Source organism: Triticum aestivum, chromosome 1D, assembly GCF_018294505.1.
Source record: "Triticum aestivum cultivar Chinese Spring chromosome 1D, IWGSC CS RefSeq v2.1, whole genome shotgun sequence".
NCBI lineage: Eukaryota > Viridiplantae > Streptophyta > Magnoliopsida > Poales > Poaceae > Triticum > Triticum aestivum.
In genome coordinates this window covers 481,647,030-481,669,697 of record NC_057796.1, presented here as the reverse complement: position 1 = coordinate 481,669,697, position 22,668 = coordinate 481,647,030, and the positions used below count along the sequence as shown (strand labels likewise).

At 45.5% G+C, this 22,668-nt stretch overlaps 1 protein-coding gene across 2 annotated transcripts; it reads right to left on the bottom strand.

Annotated features, from left to right (window-relative positions):
• Window positions 1–4,037: 4,037 nt before the first annotated feature.
• LOC123183240 (zinc finger CCCH domain-containing protein 27) lies at window positions 4,038–11,833 on the bottom strand. 2 transcript variants are annotated; one of them, XM_044596009.1, is made up of 6 exons: window positions 11,538–11,833; window positions 9,525–10,375; window positions 7,704–8,840; window positions 7,272–7,592; window positions 5,654–6,185; window positions 4,038–4,524 (listed from the first exon to the last, which is right to left on the bottom strand). In XM_044596009.1, exons 2-5 carry the CDS (start codon window positions 10,311–10,313, stop codon window positions 5,655–5,657), a joined length of 2,778 nt encoding a protein of 925 aa, XP_044451944.1. In that variant the 5' UTR covers window positions 10,314–10,375; window positions 11,538–11,833; the 3' UTR covers window positions 4,038–4,524; window position 5,654. The 2 variants fall into 2 exon arrangements, with proteins under 2 accessions (XP_044451944.1, XP_044451945.1); XM_044596010.1 differs by having other exon boundaries at window positions 11,527–11,822.
• Window positions 11,834–22,668: the final 10,835 nt, after the last annotated feature.

Sequence of the window (22,668 nt, the reverse complement as noted above, 5' to 3'; positions counted from 1 at the left end):
AAGTTTGTGAAGAAAAAAATATGGGAGGGCTTAGATGGGGAATTTATAGGAGGAAATGACTCTTTATAACCAAGTTGGGTGCAGTTTGATAATACCTAGAAAGTTAATCCAATCTTGATAAAATGTAAACAACAGACTAGTTCGTGAAATATAATAATTTGTGTCGAGGAAAAGGAGAAGGATGCATAGGATCGTAGCCCAAATTGTTTACAAGATGGTTGCAGGATCCGCCAAAATGCTCAACCACTCCTCCGAGGGGTTGTCTGTCGGTTTTGGTCTGTCCTCTTTGTTGATCCTTCTACTGCCTACTCTAACAAGCTTTTAGCAACATCCGAGCAGTCATGCGACAACTGATCCGGTTCATTTGCTTTACTTTTATTTTCGTGATGTGGTCTTTCATGTACACGTGCATATTTCTTGTACATCTCTTTGATTAAGATATGTGTGTGTTTATTGCGTTATTTGTGTTGTGCTTCTACTTAGGAACCAATCTCTATGTATCAATAACCTTCGTTCATGGAAGAACTGCACTATTGATGTCATTTCTACCATTTACCAGATCATGTCCATGTAGGCACCATTGCTCCATTCCAATGGACCAGTGTTTTTTTAACAAACAGATGCCCTCTGAGAGGGCTAAACTTTATTCATTAGCAACCAAGGCAGCATATAGAGAGTAGCTTCCCCATGGGGAAAGCGATGGCTTCCAAAGCCATTTTGGAATTACATTTAGAAGCTTTTGCTGCAGAAGAAGTTGCATTTAGAAGAGGATCTACTGCAAAAAAGCCTTTTTTGCGAGTATATGAGCTATAAGATTCTTTGAGTCTGGGAATGTGTTCTATCCTACATTGAGAGAGATCGCAAGTAAGATTGAAGAATTCTGCTAGTACCGGTTTGATCTTCCAATGACCTGCATGTTGCCGTAAATCTTTGGCTTTAGTTGGTTCCACCAAGGTCCTGCAATCAGAGAGAAAGGATACATTGTTCCAATTTAAAGCCTTGATGGTTGTTGCTGCGATAAGTAATCCTAAGCTTCTGCCTGTAAAACAAAATGCACGCTCACATATGTTGCTTGAATGAAAACTGAATGTCCACTTTTCTCATTTCTTCGAACACTCCAAGATATGCCTCATCAATCGCCACCGTAGGGTCGTATGCCGCATCAACATAGGCTAGGGTACCTGTAGGTTGAGTATGCAAAATTGTACTTGGAGAAGAATTGGAGTGGTTATCATCATGAGACTTAGTTCCTTCCCCTTTCTCCTACATTAAACCTACACCAAGCCTAACTTTGTGGCATGGGTAACCTACATAGCACTCCATTTTTTATTGAAGAGAAGTTCATTTATGGCTTTCCATATGTTCCATAGAATTACGAAAATGGTGTCTAACTTTAGTTCTGGGTGTTGAGTGGTCAATATCATTTGAATGGCGTCAACATGATATAGATTGGAATTCAACATATAAGTTTTGAAACCAAAAGTGAACCAAATTAATCCAGAAAAAGTAGACTGAAATAAAAAGCTATAAACCTGATTCTATTTGACCACACCTACAATAAGCTTTCTTGATACATTTAGAGTATATGGAAGCTTTTAGTCATGTAGCTACAACCCTCCTAATTAGCCTCCTCGCAAAAGTTTTGACCATAGTGGTGGTTTTGATTGTCCAAACCTGGTTAAGGATAGAAACTTATTGATCCAAAGTAAGAGATTCTCTTCTCAAATAGTTATCTTGAATTTTCTGCACAAGAATTTTGTATGCACTTTTCGTTGTACAATATGCATTAGGAGTGTGAGACCAACACATGGTATCTTCAAGATTAGAATTGAATATAGGAATGTTCAATAAATTATTCTTAAAGGACTCATCAAAGTAGGCACTAATTTTCTCTTCATCCCAAACTTTGGTATAGGGCTTCCAAAGATCACTAATAATACTGGAACAAGGTCCTTCCAAATTAGGCTTGAGATGATCATGAATGTTCTTCCATTCCTTGCACCAAGGACTAATCCAAATGCAAGAGTTCCCATTAGCAATTTGAAGTTGAATAGCCTTAAGAATGAAAAGAAGAATCTTAATAACAGAAACGCAAAAGGTTGATTTAGGAGTATAATAGTTGGGTTTCCAAATAGAGTTATGAAAATATTTAGCTCTAAGAATTTTATTTATCAAGGAATTAGGATTCTTGATAATTCTCCACGCCATCATAGCCACCATATATTTGTTCATGAGAGCCAAATCCATGATGCTCAACCCATCTTTATGCATAGGTTTGCAGATGTCATCCCAAGCTCTAAAACAAATAGGCTTAGACTCATTATCTTTATTAATGGTGGTTTTTACTCAAGAAAATGTTCGACGTGTAGTAAACAAGAAGAGAAGCAAACAGGAATTTTGAGAGTGAGCCTATATGCATGTGAAAGTCCGATGGCCTTGTAGCGGTTGAGTTAGCCTTAAACTTGTCAATGATGAAGTTCTAGGCTGCAACTCTATTCCTGCCTGGTATTATGAGAGGGTGGCCAAGGTGAGTAGCATTAAGATCCATATCCACGGTAGGAAAATTATTCTTGACAGAATTTCTGATAGAATAATCAGTGTGTATGCTAAATAAAATAGCAAATTTATTCCAAATAGGGTTTGACCAAAGGCTGCAAAAAATTAATAATGCAAGCAATAGTGTTTGCATCACCTTTATCAGACCTACCGCAAATGATAAGATCATCTACAAACATTAAAGAGTGGATAGGGGCCAAGAGGGACCCAACTGGATGATATTCAAATGACTTGCATTTAAGCTCCTTGCATAGAAAGTTACAATTCATTGACAGCAAGAATAAAAAGATATGGCACAGAGGACAACGTTGTCGGATACCTCGGGGTCCTTTAAAGCTGCCAAACAGCTGCCCATTAATATTAATTAAAAGCATGGTAGAAGAGATGCATTCAAATATTAAATCTACGAAATAACCATGCAACCCTTCACATAGCAACGCTCTCCTGATGAAGCTCCTTTCTATCTTGTCAAAAGCTTTAGCAAGATCTATTTTAAGCGTGAAAGCTTTGTGTTTCCAGGAGGCAAGCTGAAAAGAGTGAGTAATTTCTTGAGCAACAATGATATTATTAGTAATTCTTATACTACCTTGGATAAAAGTTTGCTGGCATTCATGTATGTAATCAGGCAGGAGATCCTTAAGGCTGTTAGCCGAAGTTTCAGAAATGATTTTATACACTACATTACATAGGTTAATAGGTCTAAAATCTTGAGGGCTCTTAGCATTTTCTTTCTTTGGGATTAAAGTAATATAAGCTTCGTTGAGTTGAGGGTGAAGTTTACCTTTGATGTAGAAATCTTATACCAACTTGGTTACGTCATCTCCAATCCACTTTCAAGCTGAAAGGTAGAAAGCCACACTTAGACCATCTATATTCCTTAATGACTTGCAAAAATTCTTCTTTGTCTGGCATAGTTGGACAATCTGTCATGTTTTCCACATTATTATTTAAAGGAGGTAGAATATCTAAACTGGGATTGCTAAAACATAAAGCAATATTTTGTCTTTGGCTTCCCTAGCAAATTGCATCTAGCTCTGCCACCGTTGGTGCCAAACTCCGCCCTCCAGAAAAACAAGGTATAATCCAAGTAAAACTTAGTCATTCTACCTAACAGCGAACACTTAAGGCAGGGATCCTCACCCCAATAACCATGTTCCTAGAATTTCAAACCTGAATTTGAACAAACCCATCATAAAAGTCTCACAAGAAGACAAGCAAAAATGGCACTATTCGCATTTGGAGTAGTCCTTTTTGTCCTCCATGCGTATTTCAAATTTGGATTTGATTTATCTTGTGAATATTCATGATTTTTTTCAGTACTTCTGAAAACATCTACTAAATTTAATTTTAAAATATGTTAACATGGTATCACGTGATGATGGCTGGCATCATTTCTCAAACAACGCCGAAGGGAAGGCTACAGCGTTGAAACAAATTAAAAACGACATAAAAACATGATCACAAAGCATGGAAAGACATACTAGGTTACAAAATTTCCTCATTCAAGGGGACCGATCCTTTAGTCCAACGGTTCAATATGCACAAGTTCAGAGATCCTTGACTGGAGGTTGTTGCTAGGACATGGACAGGCAGATCCACCCAAATGCATACATTTCAATTTTGGCAACAAAAACCAACCACAATGCCAGCCGCTTTCGGCCGGAGGATGATGTTACCTGAGCTGACATCGAATCGGTACAATAACAAAACACAATCTACATTTCACTCGTGATAAACTAAGAATGGGCGATGACGCAGTCTGTAAAATGCCCGGTATATGTTCCCCTCAGCCTTGAACAGCCTCCCCTTCCCCCCAAGATCAGTAAATCAATCGCCCAGGTCTTCGCAGGTTCCGTGTATGATTTGACATATGTTCCAACCGACTCTGTAAAGACTCGCTGTGTAGACGAGCCACCCAAGAAGTGTCAGAATCCCGTCGGCTCTTCTCCATCCGCTCCGCTCCATCGCCTGTGAGAAAAACAATATTAGCGCTACAATTTAAGGTTTTCCATATGTAGAGACACGCTTTAGTGTGTTTGTTCACTCATGTCAGTCCGTATGTAGTCCATATAGAAATATCTAAAACATCTTATATTTGTGAACGGAGGGAGTAGTAAACTAGTCATCGGTATGTAAGCCTCAATAGCATGTACCTTAGCACTGTTAACCGTACAAGAAGTTAGGACCTTAATAACAAAAGCAGGCATGAACTTATCTTTATACTATACTATAAAGATCTTTGTTGGTGACGTTCCCTTCATCTCTCAAGTTATTACTAATAAATTACCCTAGTTGTAACCCACTCTATGAAGGGCATATGGTTGACTGGACTTATCTATATTTTGAGATAATTTATCTTATTTTATACTAACTCAACTACTCAAGAACTATGGCGGCACAAGTGTAATAACGTCCGTAGCAATGCACAAGCATTTAATTAGTCTGCTACAAAAATCGACACCCAAAGAGGTAACATATCAACCATGAGCTCATTTACACAATATTTCCGTAATATTCCTTGTTTTTTTATTGTACATCATAAACATTCTATGTGAAGCTATTTTGTGATAAATGCCGTACCTATTGAGCTTCACTGTTTTGTTTTGGAACAATGTACACTAACGTTCCATGATAGCTGATAGACAACTGCTTACAAGCATTAGGGAAAACATATTTTCCTAATACATAAATAAATGAATGCAGCTGGAACCGGCTCCTGGCAGAGCCAACAAAAAATATTAGTTGGTTTCAATTTGCATATTTATATTGTATACACACGATCTGAATTAGACTCCATGTGGCACATAACAACTGTTCATCAAACTGGACTCCAAATTATAAAGTCTGCTTCTAGAAATAATGTTACCGGGTCTTAAAAACTAGAAATCTGAGGGAACCAATTGGTTCCCACCAGTTTTTCAGACCCTGCATATCACCTGAGTGACCAGTGCTTCTGCTAATGATTTCCTTCAAACTATTCAACAGGTAGGCAAGTAGCAGCGTAACACGATAGTTCTATATATTATATATATAACAAGGAAATATTTCAAACCTTGCCGTGAACTACAACTCTTTTGCAACAAAAAGTGCAGCATACCTCACTGTGGAAGACCCGGGTCTGTAAAGACGGCATTCATTGTGGAATCATTTCCAGGAGGACACTCAACATTTGATGATAGAGAGGAAACGGAAGGTAATTCTTTGGAAATCCCAACAGGAAATGTCTTTGAACTTTCTGCACTTGGAACGGATTCACTATGAGGAATGGCTGCTGTACCAGATGCGGCAGCAGATGAAATTTTCCCAACGGGGCTTTGGGACTCAGATGTCATGTTGCCAGTTTGGCCTGAGATGCCACTGGGCCTGACGGGAATTAAACTTTTCTGAGGCCTCGATTGGTTATTAGAGCCAGGAGAGGCCGTCAACCACATAAACCGTAGCATGTGCCCTTTACAAGATTTGCCACTAATAAATGCTTTCTCAGCAGATTGCCTCGTTGCGTACGTCACACAAGCCGAGCAACTCAGGGAAGGCTTTAAGGTTGTATCATGGTTGTGGGCTTCGGTGTCTTCCAGTACAACAGATGAAAGCTCACCGAATGCTGCAAAATGATCTTTCAAGACAGTTTCCTGTAAACAAAGTAGTCAAAGACATCAGAAGTAGAAGAAACAGCTCATAATCAAGCACATCAGCACAAAAGGGAACATGAACAATCAGTCAAAGTTAGAACAAGTATACATCGGGCTTTAGTTTCTTCAACGTCTTACTCTTCTGAATGGAGAAAATTAATGTTTTTTTGTTTGAACATGAAAAGACAAGTTACATTTGTTGAACATGAAAAGACAAGTTACATTGTGTACAGATTATGTTTGGCATCGGTTATGTTGGCAAGGAAAATAAACTAGAATGGGAAAAGAGCAATTGGCGTGCCAAAAAACCTGGCAACCATCCAAACAAAAACCAAAATTAGAGTCATGGCCAAAAACAAAATTTGATGGACAGAACTTTTTTTTTTTGACCGAAAACTTGGTGGGCAGGTTTCGGCCACCATCTAAACAATACCCGCAGTCACACCAAAGCCTTTCTTAATCAAAAGTATCATCATGAAATGGAGCCAAAAGACTATACCAAGGATTCGCCAATGAATATTATTGTAATGCAAGTTAAGCAGAAATGACGAACACACTAGCACAGCAGAATAGAAGCTAAATATACCAAAGTATCTGTTCCGTAGAGTGGATGCATGACATCTAATCTGAGAATAAAATAATAGGAATCTTAAGCACATACATGATTACCAAAAAAACATAACTGAACCCTGGCAACTGCCATAGCAAAATAAGATCCACTGTTGTGTAACTGAAAAATGATCATAACAAAGAAACTGCAGTAGCGTATTAATATAGCACAATACACAAAAACTTTCTTAACCCGTATTTTCAAGATGGAATGTGCTTGTGAAACCCAGATGATCTAACCTAGGCAGGGTCGAGATCCAAAGGATAACATCAAAAAAGTGCAAGAGTAGCTTTCATTAAATGGTAAGGATGCCAAAAATTAAGCAATAGCAGGTACCCCACCTATACATTTCAGTGTTTGATCTCTATTGTGAAAAGAAAACAGGGAGCTGTGCTTCTAAGCATGTTTAGTTCACCCTTTTTGGTTGGTTAAGAAGATCAATGACGGAAGGACAAGAGGTTAGGTAGTCCACTTACATTTGCGATTTCAGGTGGCAAAGGAGGAAGGATCCTAAACGATGTGGTCCGGTTGTCAAGCTTAAACCTATTCTGCGGTGGTGCTAACAGAGGAGATAGCTGCCTCGCAGCTACAGCTGGTTTCTGTGTGGATGTTGGAGCATATTTTGGGGAAGATGAAGCCAACTCCCCAGAAATTTTATTTTCCAGTGTACCAGCGACCTCTTGCGGCCCTTCTGTCCCAGTGTTCATGGAACTGACATCGCCCACTTTCCCCACAGCATTTGACCCAACTGTTTTTCCACCAGCCTCTGCCTGTTTTACTGAATTTGCTGAACTTGTCTGCATTAGTAGAAACCAGTACTAATGAAAATTTATTCAGCTAAACACATAGATTATATAGTTAACAAAAAAAATTGAAACCAAAGTATTATCAAAGGAAATAGTAAGTACTTGTTTCGCATATTTCTCTAACCGCTGAAGTAACTCATCACGCTGCTGAGCTAACATATCTTGTTTTTTACGAATTGCTTCCAGCATTTCCAGATTTTCTTGCCTTTTGGGAGCAGGAGGTATTGATGTTATACTGTTTGCAGGCAACTTTTTAGGACCTATACCAGGGCCTGATGCAGAAGATCCAGAACTGGCCCTTGGAGTTGTAGATTGAAGATCCTTGCCTCTGTTGGATGAAGATGGTTGGGGAAGGGCAGAATTTGTCAGCGGAGGTTTCGCAGAGATTCTACCATCTCCCTCGTCAGTAATCCTGTCTCTGTTAGCCCACCACAGCCTTATAAAACGGTTTCCCATCACAGCGTCTGGAGCTTTTAGAGCAGCTTCAGCTTCTTCCCTTTTAGAGAACTGGATAAAAGCTTTCTCACTGTTAGCTGGAACATATATATCTATTACTTGACCGAATTTTTCGAAGTGCGACAGAAGGGCCTCCCATCTGTTGCTTTCTGGTGGAATGCCATTTACATAAAGTGTGCGAGATGCTTTATGAGAGGTCCTGCTATTACTTTGCCGGCCCACATCTGCAGACATTCTTGAACTGGGTCGACCATTAGTATCCTTAGTAGAAGCAGGCTTTACTTGGACAGTGCTAGGACCCATATCATCATTGTAGTCACTTCTTTGGTTTCCAGTTGCACTTGTCGAAGTAGTATTAGCTGTTTTACCAGGCCCGGATTTTCTCTTTGATGCTATTCTCCCCCAAACAGAAGATTTTGGATTTTGTGAATCATCAGCTGCAAAACCCTGGTTTGCATGCTCCCACCCTGCTTCATAGCTTGAGGTTTCAGCATTCCATATTCCATCATTAGTATGTGCAAAACCAGCAATAGATGCTTCAGGCCGTTCATTGTTCCACAGGGGCTGATCAGGATCATATACATCAGCATCAGCAACAGCTGAAACAGTGCTCCCATTTAGCTTCGATGGATTATCTGCCACACCAGATTTCATATCTTTTGCAGGAACACCTTTACTGCCCCCTAGGTTTGTTAAGTTAACATGAGCAGTTCCTGCCTCACTTTGGATTCCTAGTCCTGGAGCATTTGGAACTGAGACTGGAAGATTGAACTGTGATAGGCTCTGCAAAGTGTTTAAAAAACTACTCTATTAAAACACAATGTTTTGACCTGAGCAAAAAAAGTAACTACTTGGCCATAAAAACATCGCCTCAGATTGCAAAAGCACGGTATAAGAAAATTCTTTGTAGAAAGAACAGCAGAATTTAACAAAGTTAAATAATAACCAGAAGAATAAATTACTCCAAGACATGCTAGTTACATCATATTGAGATCTAGAATCTTCCAAGAGTTGACAGTACGCATACAGTAATAATTGTCCACAAGAACTTTAGCTTGTATTGCATAAGAACGGTATAACAAAGTCATTATAATTTAGAAAATTAGTTTAAGCTAAGTAAGGTCAAATAACTATCAGAACATAAAATGCTGCAGTACAGAAAATAGTCCAGGCAAGCAAGTGTTACACCATAGTGGGATCTAAATCTGACGCTCGTTGACGCTAATCAGTTAGGATTTTGGACAGGGTATTGTGAAGAACATTAATTGCAACTCAAATCATTAATGGTAACAGCACTTAGAGGACACCTTTCAAGGCTACGGTTATATTGGCACAACGTGGCAGTGGTCCTCATGATACAGAAAATGTGAAGTAATAGATCATACTATTTCAATGCTGCGATTGAAATAACACTAAAGTGCAGGATGTAATGCAGAATATTCTCTGACGATCAAGAAACAGACTGACCTGCATATCTTCAACAACAATTCTATTTACACCATGCTCCATGGGGCACATATCCCCTCTCAAGCAAAATCCACGCTCCTCAAAGTCTCTACAACGTTGACGAGGCATGCCAAGATCAATTAAAGGAGGCTGAATAGGGCCCTGCATTCCAAGTGGGTGAATTGGATCCATCATTCCATTAGGCATTCCAGGCATAAATCCATACGGACCCCACGGACCGTTTTGAGCACCACCACCACTCGGCAGTGGAGGACCCATAAATAAGTTAGGATGCGTGGGCGGTCCTTGTGAGGCCATCTGTGATGCAAAATCAATCATGTCAAGTGTGTTAAATCTTGGGTCATGATGAGTCCAGGGTGCACCATTCCGTCCTCTTCCCCGTGTCATAGGAGGGCGAGCAGCAGCAGAAGCTGAATGGAAGGATTGGTTCACTCTACCTCCCCGACTGTGAGCTCCTGGTCCAGGACGCCTCTTGAATTTTGGTATGAAGTTGTTCTGTGCTTCCCCACGTGAATCAGCTCCACCAAAAGGCTGCCCATTACCAGAAATCCTGGGCCTTCTTTTAAAAGGCCTCCCTGCAGCTTGCTCTTCGATACTCTCACCAAAAGGTTGAGGCATAGCCTCTCTTCTTCGGTGCTTGTGATTACGATCATCATCGTCGTCATCACTAATTTCAAAGTTTTCAGTATCTGTAGCAGCTTCCGAATCGGTGGAATTACTTTCTTCCTTTGGTGAAGGAACTTCTATTTTGTCAGCATCCAATGCTTGAGCTATAGACCCTTTGTGCATCTTCACGATAAGCAAATCCGCAGGAAAAAAGTCAACTTAGCATCTAGATTTTATCCATTGCCCTGACCATGTTCAAGAAACACTAAATTTTAGAACATTACTACTGTAAATACATGAGGCATCAGGACGGATAACAAAAGGTGAGCAATATCATATGAGCAGAATAAAAAGGAGTTTGGAACATAGCACGATTAACAATAAAATATAGTGCTCTAACAACAGCAGGAGTGGCAACACATTGCCCTGTTCCCCTTTCAAATATTAACACACTAAAAAAAGGCTATAAGACTGAACTATTCGATGCCCACTTCGAACAATAACAGGATTATGTAAAACATGCCAGTCCATGGATCAAGGGAACATTTAAGATACTTCAGATTTACATCCCTACTCCACTTTCTTTCGTATCATAAAACATGCCAGTCCATGCACATCTAGCAGCAAAACAATGGAGCAGTGGGATTGAACTTTCCTAATTTTGGTTACGAATATATTTGTAGACATCTAGAGTAGCACCAACAAGCTTACATTTCTCAGCCAAAAAAATGACCTCATATTTGTCATTAGAAAAAATAGAAATAGAAATAGGACAATAAGACGCATTTTGCAAATGCGTGTACAGAAGGTAAAACTACAAAATTACAACACAGAAGGCTATTTGACAACAGAAACATCATTTCATTGTTCTCATCCTGATTATGGCATTCTCAAAATCTCAGTTCAATCCAATCCAACAGAAAAGCATTTACCATATTTCCAGGAACAAATGTCACGCATACGATCAAGCAGGTAGTGTGCACAAAGTGCTTAGTTGGTTACTCATTTCGGTTCCAACTATGATTGCACACCATTAAAACATACAGTGGCAACCAGTCAAACAGTTATACTGGACATTCTCACGGCACCGAGTAAGCCTAAAACATGAATCCGGCACACTCAGATGAAACAGACACACCACATTTCTCCATCAAAGAGAACAATTAAGAGTCCATAATCCCATACTGCGCTCACAAGGGGTGCCCAGACGGCAAACAAACCCCAGGGCAGGACGGCGAGGAAATGGGGAAACACGCAGCACGTGTCCGCGGCCTTGGGCAGGGGCGGATCTAGACGGCGTGCCGGGCGCGCGCCGGCGCGGCACACCCAGGAATCGTGCAGGTCGAGCCCTACCCCTAGTGGGATTTAGCTAGGGGAATCGCTGGATGGAACCAACCTAGCTCGTACCTCCGAGGAGACCCAGTGGCCGGAGACTGGGGCGGGGTGGAGACGGCAGGAGCGCGCGCGACGTCCCGGCGAGGAATAGCGGGGACGGCGATGGCGGCGACGACCCCGAGAGGCGGGAGACGGGATTGGGGCGCCGGCGGCGGCGCTGAGGTGTGGGGCGGCGGAGGCTGTGGGACGGCGAGGCGACGGCGGCGACGACGGCGGGCGAGGCGGCTCCGATCTTCGGAGGGAGGGAGGGGAGGGATTGCGTTGGTAGGTCAGGACTCGGAAGGGAGAGAGAGAGAGGAAAAAAAGGTACGGCAAAGAGGAGTGGAGTTTTGGTGTATATGGATAATTTTTCTCCCTCACTTATAAAATACCAATACCACCAAGAAACCAAGAAACCTTGGTCTCTGGGGGCATTATTACACTCATAATACAAAACCTGATTTTTCAAAAAACTTATTAAATGACCGCAATTTGAATTCTTGGAGGTCTCCTTCGAACATAGTGCATGAGGATTCGGTTTTGCTTTGCTGACGTTCCGTCGAGCCCTCGTCGAATTCTCTAGGTCAACGTTGGTTGACGTGGTGGTTCGGGTAAACATTTGTTATGGGTTCGTCATGCCAACTGACGTCTTTCCCGTCAAATATACCAGGGTTGTCACGGCGCAAATTCTTCTGAAACCCAGTTTGGTTCAGAACCGACAAATGCATCTCCGCTAGCCACGATAGATGTTCCCGAGATGCAGAAAAAAAATTGATCTATCAATATTTGCATGCTTCTTGTACAATGTTTTCCAACGCTAATGCTTACCAAACCCCTTCGTCGGTCTCGCATAGGACAAGTATGTGTTTGATGTCCCCTGCCACTTTAGAAATAGGGTCATTGACCTAGAATTTCCCTTTGTTTGTATATCTTCATTCCACAAAATCTTCCATGCAAAATTGCGAGGACGGGAATTGATAGAATATGCATGACACCAACTGCCTCAAAGGATTGCGGTTAATGTTAGGGGCGGGAGACATGGGGCAGAATTGAGGCATTGGCACATCAACAATTGTAGAACGATGATGGTGGCAACGAATACGAGGCGGCTCCAATCTTCAAAGGAGGGGAGATTGAGTTGGTATCTCAAGACTTTTTTGCCTCGATAGAAACGCGGTTAGAAGGGGAGTAGGAGAGGTTGAGGGAGAAGGCTCTTGGGGTTCTTATGGCATCTCTAAATCCACGTGAGTGTGTAACCAGATGGAGGGGAAAGATCTCAATTCTTGGGTTAGATCAGAGCAATGGGAAGGAGGGAGTTTTGATTGGGAATGAGAGTGATGAGAGGATCGCTGGACTTATGAGCGGTGGTCTGTTGAAGGAGATCACAGAATTAAAGGAAGGGTCGTCATCGAGTTGTGGGATTAGTGGAAGGAAGGAGGAGTGAAGGAGTGGGGATATGGTACAGATAGCCAAAAGTGAAGATGGGAGAGTGATGGAGGGGCGAAATCAGCGGTGACTGAAGGCGAGATTCAGATTCAGGGGGAGGTTTCTTCCATTATTTTCATCCCGGATTTGATGTCTCCAGTTTCCAATTCGAGTTTTTCGGGTGTGACACTACTACACCCGACCACTTTTAAACCCCTGAATCGCACACGATAGCGAAATTTTGTGTGTGAAAGTGGCATCAGGGACACTTCAAAAATAGAAGCGTTTGTAGAAAAAAAATGTGTGCGATCATAGGTCCATCACGCATGACAAAAAAAATATTTTATACGACAAAGTTTATACAGTTATTCAAAACAAAAAGGTATGGGATGACCTAATCTATTGCACACGGGCATTACTGGTAGATTTTGGGTTAAAACTGGCAAACGAGTGGAGTTTTGGAATGGTGTGTGATGACAACAACCCATCGCATACAACTGCCATAGTTATTGCGTATGCGATATAATTCATACAATTTTAGAAAGCAATTGTGTGTGATGCTTGAAGTTTCACAAACAACTATTTTCAGGAGAACGTGTGTAAAGATCACAAAGCCTCATGTGTTTTTTAGCCAAATCGCATACATTTAATATTTCCGAAATGTGCATGATTGACATCAGTAGAAATATATTCTGAGAAGGTAGTTTGACTAAAAAAAGATATTCAGCAGGAAAATAAGATGGAAAATCATCATATAGTACCCTAGGAGATTCAGTTCATTACATTACACTATATATATATATATATATATAATGTAAAGTAAATTAACTAAAATCCAGTAATCCCTTCTGAGGGCCTTTTCCTTGCTTCTGGCCACACACTCCCTGGTGTGCACCGGCTTCCCAGCGCGCAGGGAGTTGGCCTCCTCCTCTGCCTCGCACTCTGCGGCGCGCTTTGGGGCGGCTTCCCGGCGGGCGTAGGCCTCCGACGAGGCTAGTGCAAACGACGCATACAGCCACTCCTGCTTGGTGGCCTCCTTGATGCGATCCTGCCACCTCCATGCCGCGATGACGCAGCTCCTGATGACTTGCAAGTGCACTTTTGTGATAAGTGAAGTGTCGAATCCATAGGGAGCTAAAAAAGAAGGCATCACAAATCCTGCAACCATGCTGTCACTTAACACAGTCACGTACGCACTCAAACCGCAGTTTGGAAATAGCCTACTTTAATAAGTTGCTAAGAAGACAAATAAAAGGGTAGCGTTTATTTAAACTACAAACAAGAAATAAAAGAAAGAAAATTAAAAGGGACTAAACTAAGTGGAGCGGTGCTTGAGTAGTAAACGTTCTCGAGGGAATTAGAGTCATCACCACAAGTATGATGCTAACAACACATGATAGACATGGCTCCCTCATTTGTATCACTAAGCCACTTGTATATGATCTCGCATGGGCGGAGCCAATAAAGTACACATCCCCGCTAAGGTTACCACGTACACTCGTGCCACCACCGTGCTTCCCCACTCCGGTTATCACAACGATGATTAAGGGGAGTGAACTCCCCATAGTCACGGCCTTAAGTTCTAGGGTTCTCCACTAATCCCTATTACAATGACCATGGACGAAGGGAGAATATGACTGTCACCACCTACCCTCCACAACCATGCTGCTCACCAATATGACTTGCCTCAAGTCCACAAGGGGCTAATGTTGCGCGAGCGCTCTTCACAACACCATGGGACAATCAACACAATACATATAAAGAGAATATTGGATCGCTTATTCAACAAAGTACTAATCATGCAAGGGTTCGTCCAAATCCACAAGAACTAATACAACTACTCAAACATAGGAGAGGGAGAAGGCAAGTTACAAGCCGACACGGAGCCGGTGGAAGAGAGGAGCATGGTGGTAATGGTGATGGCAGCGGCGGCCGTGGTGGAGATGGTGATGGTGGCAGCATCGGTGAAGAAGACCGCACTGACCCGAAGGCCGGTGCTCGCGGTGGAGGCTCCCCTTTCTCTTCCTCTTGTCTTGGCCCTTCTCTTCTCTATGGAGGTGGTCTTGGAGCAGCAATGGAGAAGAAGATGAATGTGTTGGAGATGAATGGTGTGTGTCCTGGCCTCTAGGGTTGTAGATGACATATATAGGAGCCTCCATGGCCTAATCTCTTGATGGGCTTCATCCAAGGGATCACAATGAGCCAAATCCTCTCCCAATCTCTTCTTTACGAGCCAAGGATCTCGTGCGATCGAATGGGAAAGAAATCGGTGAAGAATCCCATCTGGAAGGGTAACATTGGGAGTTGTGCATGTCAAACCACCGCCGTAATTACTGCTCGCGTCATTCGAAAGACCCTTGTAGTTGTACTCCTCCGATAAAATGACCGTCAAATCTTCATACGAACTCGGAATTTGACGTTCTTGGGCTCGTTGGATTCGTATGAACGATGACGATCCATTTCTGGTCCTAGATATTGATTCGGAGCACTTTGGAAAAATGATTTTTTCCGACCTTCAAAATGACTAAGTTTGTCCCCTGGCTGACTCTGTGTCGAACCCATCCTTGGTCCTTTCGTCGTGCTTGGTCCTAGGTTGCTCCGAAACACCTGTAAACACAAGAAAGCAAAGAAAACAAATAAAAAGCAACTAAAATACTAATTGTACAATGCTCATAAGGATAAGTGCAAAATCCGGTAAACATGCATAATGGATAACTATTTGGTTTAATGGAACATAATATATGAAGAGAACATGCAATAAATGAGCTCTAAAAATATGTAAAATATAGAGCCATCAGCTCCCGCCTTTGACCCTCATGGCGAGGAAGCGACTGTATTCGTCGACCTCCTTCGTGCATGGACGCGCCTCCCGCCACAGCTCTAGCTCCTTCACCTTCTAAGTAGCCTCTGTTGCCTCTCTCTCCTCACGCCTCTTCTTGTCCTCCTTCATGACCACCACACGTCTGGATTTTTCCTCCGACGACAAGGTCTTCCAGATAACGTGGTCGTATGGACTCCAAAACCTCTCCTCGGTGAGTGGATCCGGCGCGACCAAGTCCGGTAGTGCATAGGGGTCCCCCACGTCGCTGCTTGGCACATCGTCATTACAAAGCGGCGGCGTCAACTCCTCATCGGCGTGTGGGCTCACCGGCGGCCATTGCCACATAATCGCTCGAGATCGAGAGAGAGGGGGCAAGGGAAGATAGAATGCACATATGAGAATACCGGTGGGACGAGTGGCAAGTACTTATAAGCGGCCGGAATCTGGATGACCGCGAGGGAGGGAGGCGATTGTCTTGGGAGCCAAGACGCGGGACAGCCATCGAAATTCAATGTCATCGTTTACATTTGTTGACGATTACCAAAAGGAAGACGTGTGTGAATGCTTATCGCCAACAGTTACTGCCCTAGAACTGCGTGCAATTTATAAGTCAGGCGTGCTCACACCTTCCTGCCTTTGGTTCACGAAGCAAGGTTACCAATCATGTGGGACCCATTTGTCTGATATTTTCCCCTCAATCTTTGATTTCTACCCACGTGTCATCCACATTTGCAATGGACGTCATATGTGATTTTTCGGAGTTTTTTTGCGCACTAGTTAGCTTACCCGTAGTTCTTTTTTGAATTACTTCAATAAATGGGATAGAAAATGCACTAAATGGCTTAAATATAGCAAATGAGACTCGGAAAAGGCCAAATCTGAACATGAATATATCCATGGTGTGATAATAGAGCGCAAAAAGTTTCAAGGCAATCCGACGAAGGATGACAAAAAATTCTTCCAAAATTGACGTACTCCCCTCTCAACACGATCCTTCGCCGAAGATGGGTACGTTTCTAAAGAGTGTTCATCACAACTTTCACCAAACCATGTCAAACTTTTACCACGGCACTCCGTGGGCATACTATGACACCATGCCAAGATTTGACCTTTTCGGAGCTTGTTTGCATTTTCTTTTCTTTTTAAACCAGGAAGGGGGCCATTCGTGCAGTTGATATCGATTGTGTGTGGTTCCTGCGGGAAAGCTATGTGTAATTTCTGCCCACGTGTCATCCAAATTTGCAAGGACATCATGTGTGATTTTTCGGAGTTTTTTTGCGCACTAATTAGCTTACTGGTAATTCATTTTTGAATTACTTTCAATAAATGGGATAGAAAATTCACTAAAATGGGTTAAATATAGCGAACAAGGTCTGGAATAGGCCAAATTTGAACATGAATGTATCTATGGCATAAGAAATTCAAGGCGATCTGACAAGGGATGACAGAAATTTCTTCCAAAATTGACGCACTCACCCTCTCAACACGATCCTTGCCGGAGATGGGTCCGTTTCTAAAGAGTGTTCATCACAACTTTCTCCAAACCATGTCAAACATTTACCACGGCACTCCGAGGGCATACCATGAAACCATGCCAAGATTCGACCTTTTCGGAGCTTGTTTGCATTTTCAAAGTTTTTTGAAAACTGGGAAGGGGGCCATTCATTCACTCGATATCGATTGTGTGTGGTTCTCGCGGGAAACCTGTTATGGCCGGTTTAGCTAGGCCCACCGGGCAATCTTAGCCCACAAGTTATCTTAGGTTAATTCTTATGCAAGTTATCTTAGTTAATTCTTATACAAGTTATCTAGGTTATAAATATAGGCTGTAAGGCTCTTTTTGGAATTAAGCAATAAGAATATTATTATCCCTATTGCCCGGCTCCCAGAGGAGCCGGAACCCTAGCCGTCGCCGCCATCCTCCTCCTACGCGACGGCACCCCGCCGCCGGCGCGCCCGCTCATCGCCGCGCCCTCCTCCATCCTTCCCCTACAACCTACGGAGCAGGTCCGGTAGGATCCCTAGTTCTACCAATTTGGTATCCAGATGCTTGGGTTTGATCATGTCTTCTTCAACGTTATCACCGTCGCTGCCCGTCGTCACCTCCGCGCCGATGACCACCGCCGGGGCCCCCACGTTGTCGGGCCCGGTCACTACCGCGGGCTCCTTACCACCGCCGGCCCCCATCACTTCCGCGCCGCCACCAGCCACCGTCTTCACGCCGGAACAGATGACTAGTACGCTGCAGCGGCCGTCCAAGGGCTCCACATGAACCAGTACCACCAGTACATGGCAGGAGCGTATGGCCTTCCGCTGGCTGTGCCGATCGCCACCTACGGCCACCCTGCGCCGTGGCTGTTCCCGGGCGCACCCGCAGGCGGCGGGCCCCCGCTGTTGCCGTTCCAGCCGGGGTACTCTAGTGGGCCACCACCAGCAGCGGCGGGCCTGTGGCATCTGCCGCCGCCACCATCGACGGCGTCCCTCTGGCACCTGCAGCCGTTGTCGTCCCCGGCAGCCGCTGCCCCCGTCCAGCCCCCGCTGCTGCCGCTGCAACCACCGCGCCGCCCCTGCCTAGCTCGGGGGCACCCTCGCCGACCGGCCTCCCGATCCATCAGGTCCGGTTCCCGCCCTCCCCGTCACCACTCCCAGCGTGGGCGGCTGGGTCTTCGTCATCGCCGGTCTACACCACGGCCCCCGAACAGCCGACTCCGTTCCCGCAGTTCGGTTGGCCATCCGGTTCCGCCGGTCCCTACCCGGAGTACTCCGACCAGGCGCCACCCGCCTCGCTGCTCCGCACCTCTGAGCCAGCTCGACACGGCGCCCCACCCCAGACACCGTCGCGGTTCGCCAAGATCAACTTCGCCACCTATGACGGCACGGAGGACCCCCTCAACTGGCTCAACCAGTGCGACCGGTTCTTTCGCGGGCAGCGCACCCTCGCATCGGAGCGTACCTGGCTCACCTCGTACCACCTCCGCGGCGCGGCACAGACCTGGTATTACGCCCTCGAGCACGACGAGGGCGCCATGCCCCCTTGGGAGCGCTTCCGCGAGCTCTGCCTCCTTCGCTTTGGGCCTCCGGTTCGCGGGAGCCGCCTGGCGGAGCTCGGCCGCCTTCCCTTCACATCCACGGTGCAGGACTACGTCGACCGTTTCCAGGCCCTGGCATGCCATGCGTCGGGTGTGACGGCGCAACAGCGGGCCGACCTGTTTGTCGGTGGACTTCTAGATCACATCCGCGTGGACGTGGAGCTTCGGGGACCCCAGGATCTCCAGTCGGCCATGTACTACGCCCGCGCGTTCGAGCGCCATGCGGTGGCCATCCAGCAGGAATCATCGTCCCGGACCGCTGGGTCGCTACCCGGGCCGGATTCCGCGCAGGCTTCTGCGGCACCCCTCGCCGTGACCGCGGCGCGCCCGTTCCGCCGGCTCACCTCAGCCGAGCTACTCGAGCGTCGCCGCCAAGGGTTGTGCTTCAACTGCGACGAGCCCTACACGCCCGGCCATGCCTGCCCGCGACTCTTCTACCTGGAGGTTGCAGACTACATTCCGGAGGACGCCGTCGCCGCCGACCTGGCCGCCCTAGCTGTTCAGAAGGTGTTTGACGCTGGTTGATCGCCTCGCGGAGCTCCGCAAGCGCTTCCCCACCTTACAGGCGGGGAGAAGTGTTATGGCCGGTTTAGCTAGGCCCATCGGGAAATCTTAGCCCACAAGTTATCTTAGGTTAATTCTTATGCAAGTTATCTTAGGTTAATTCTTATGCAAGTTATCTAGGTTATGAATATAGGCTATAAGACTCTTTTTGGAATTAAGCAATAAGAATATTATTATCCCTATTGCCCGGCTCCTAGAGGAGCCGGAACCCTAGCCGCCTCTAACCCTAGCCGCCGCCATCCTCCTCCTACGCGACGGCGCCCAGCCGCCGGCGCGCCCGCTCATCGCCGCGCCCTCCTCCATCCTTCCCCTACAACCTACGGAGCAGGTCCGGTAGGATCCCTGGTTCTACCAAAACCTATGTGTAATTTCTGACCACGTGTCATCCATATTTGCAATGGATGTCATGTGTGATTTTTCGGAGTTTTTTTGCGCACTAGTTAGCTTATCTGTAGTTCATTTTTGAATTACTTTCAATAAATGGATAGATGGTGTACTAAATGGCTTAAATATAACAAACGATGCCCGGAAAAGGTCAAATTTGAACATGAATGTCTCCATGCGCGTAAGAATGGCGTGCAAAATAATTCAAGGCGATCCGATGAAGGATGACATAAATTTCTTCCAAAATTGACGCACCCCCTCTCAAACCACGATCCTTCGCCGAAGATGGGTCCGTTTCTAAAGAGTGTTCATCACAACTTTGTCCAAGACCATGTCAAACTTTTACCACGTCACACCGATGCCATATTATGAAAACATGCCAAGATTCAACCTTTTCAGAGCTCGTTTGCACTTTCAAAGTTTTTGAAAACCAGGAAGGGGGGCCATCCGTGTGCTATGTGTAATTTTGTTGGAAATATGCCATAGAGGCAATAATATTGTATTATTATATTTTCATTTTCATACTTAAGGGTTTAGATTTCATGCTATAGCTGTTATGATCCTCGAATATGCGATTCAGTGGAAACTCATATGCACGTGTGGAATGATAAACGGTAAAATATATGTTTCCGATCTTGCCTCTGAGATTGGCTCAAGTGTTGTTGGTAATCACGTTTTTCGGATCTTAGGATATCGTTAAGTGTAATGATAATCTTAAAACAACATTGAGAGTATGATATTAGAAGAACGATCATATTGAATCGACCCAATCTTGTTTGTTGTACTTTGAGATAATATCGTCTGAAATCAATTAAGATAACACGGAGCGTTAGCTTGTGTTTCTTTGGGAGCATTTTGGAGCATCGACTGTCTTTCTCGCCCATATTTCCACGAGTTTCATTTTATCACAATTTTTTGTATGCAGCGAAAACTTTCATCAATGTTTATAAAAAAGTAACATAATTTATTGATGTTTTTGTTTCACTGTTTACTAGGGAGCATGTGAGCTCGGGTGCAAAAGAGCACTCTCGGTGAACATGTCACTTCTGTCCGCCTGTCCCCATAGCTATCACGGGATTTTTCTAGGCCAAACTGTACAGAATAGCATCAGAGTTGGCAGCACATTTGTGAAGAGCAACTTCAATTGGGCGACCCATTTCGTTCGCCGCCATCCGTTTGGGTCGGCGCGGACAAAAGAGGAGGCCCAACGCGCCGACCCAAACCCAAATCAAGTCTGCTTCGCGTCTGCGCCGATGCATTTGCGGCCCAAATTTGTGCCCCAAATGCGTCGGCGCGGACGCGGAACGGGCGCCACGCGCCTTCTTGGTGTCCGCTGCGGCCCCACATGGCGGTCGTCCAACTACCCACGGTCAGCCTGGTCAGCTTAATTTATGACCACGGGCCCACGCGTCAGCGACGGCGGTCGCCCTTTTTTAAGCCGACCGTGCGGCGGGGTCGTCCTCATCCGCTTCCAGCCAGCCCCCGTCCCCATCTAGCCACACTCGCTCCCCCGTCGCCGGCAAACCCTGGCCACCCCAGCCGTGCCAGATGGGGCTCTTCTCCGGCGCCGGCAGCAGCAGCAAGGCCAAGGGCAAGGCCCCCGCCAGGCCTTTTCCCTCGGAGTTCGTCCCGCCTCTGCCGGCGCCGGCTTGCCAGGCGAGGCAGCACGTGAACGTGCCAGTGCACCAGGCGGAGTGGCACAGTAGCACCGCGTGCCTCTCCCGTACCCCGACGCCACCTTGCCGCACGACTGGCACCTAGATCCAGAGAGGATCCCAGTGCCGGCGGCGCCACGGTCGTCTAGGGCGCACGCGAAGGAGGTGTGGCGCTGGCGGGCGCTCTTGACGCTGGAGCAGCGCCGCGACCCCACCTACGCCACCGACTCGCCAAACTGGGCGCGCTGGTTCTCCTTCGAGCACGAGGAGGCGAGGCGACGTGGCGTTCGCGAAGTCGACTGCACCGTGCCACCGCCCGCTCGTCGTCCGCGAGGAGGACCAGGAGGCGGAGGCCGCCTACCAGGAGGCCCTTGCGGTCGTCTACCGGGAGAGCGAGGAGGACGAGCGGCACAGGGCGGCGGCGGTTGAGGAAGAGGAGGCGGCGTATGAGGTGGCCATGGCCCTCTCCGCGGTGGGCGACTGCGTCCTGCCGCCGGTTCACCCGCCATCCCGTGTCAAAGCCGAGTCGGAGCCGAAGCTGTCCCCCATCGAGCGCTACTCCTGGACGGGAGTAGAGTGCGAGTGGGTCAGCGCGCCACCGGTCTGGTTTGGGGCGACGCCGGCGCAGGACGCGTGGACTGCCGCCGGCCTTCGTGGCCGGCTTTAATGTTTAATTAAATGTTGTTTTTAATTTCAAATATGCATGTATTTTTTTTTTCCGTGCCGTCAAAATGGGTCGGCGCCTGCGTTGGGCGCATGAGCCGACCCAATCGCGGAAGCGGACATTCGTGTCCGCCTTGCTGACCCAAACGGACAAAATCGCTGTCCATTTGGGTCGGCCCGTTGGAGTTGCTCTAAGTCGCCTTGTGTAACATTAGCTTCAAATGTATTTTTTGGTGTGTATGTTTTCTCCTATATAGTGTTTACAAAAGAAAAAAAATTCTCCTATGTACCAGTCCAATTTTTTTGGGGGTCACAATGATGCAAAGGCCGGGCTCCAGCCTTTTTATATTCAAAATAATTATACAGGCGTTCTCTTCTAGGAATACTTAGAAACGAAGGGATTAGTATTTTGCCTCTTCCGTTTTCTAACCTTTGCTTTCTATAAAAATCTTCAGGCAGGAATGACCATTTTGCCCACCATCCCATGACCACACTAACCGGCTGTGCTTTCTTGGATTAACATTAGAGGTAAGGCACGCCTCAGCAGTAGGGATGCGTGAACA

Bases quoted from the DNA above. Each gene is read 5' to 3' on its own strand.
- LOC123183240 (XM_044596009.1), bottom strand. From the start codon at position 10,313: ATGCACAAAGGGTCTATAGCTCAAGCATTGGATGCTGACAAAATAGAA. The intron at 8,841-9,524 runs GTCAGTCTGTTT...AACACTTTGCAG, and splicing joins TTGTTGTTGAAGATATGCAG to AGCCTATCACAGTTCAATCT. The intron at 7,593-7,703 runs GTACTTACTATT...CTACTAATGCAG, and splicing joins TAGAGAAATATGCGAAACAA to ACAAGTTCAGCAAATTCAGT.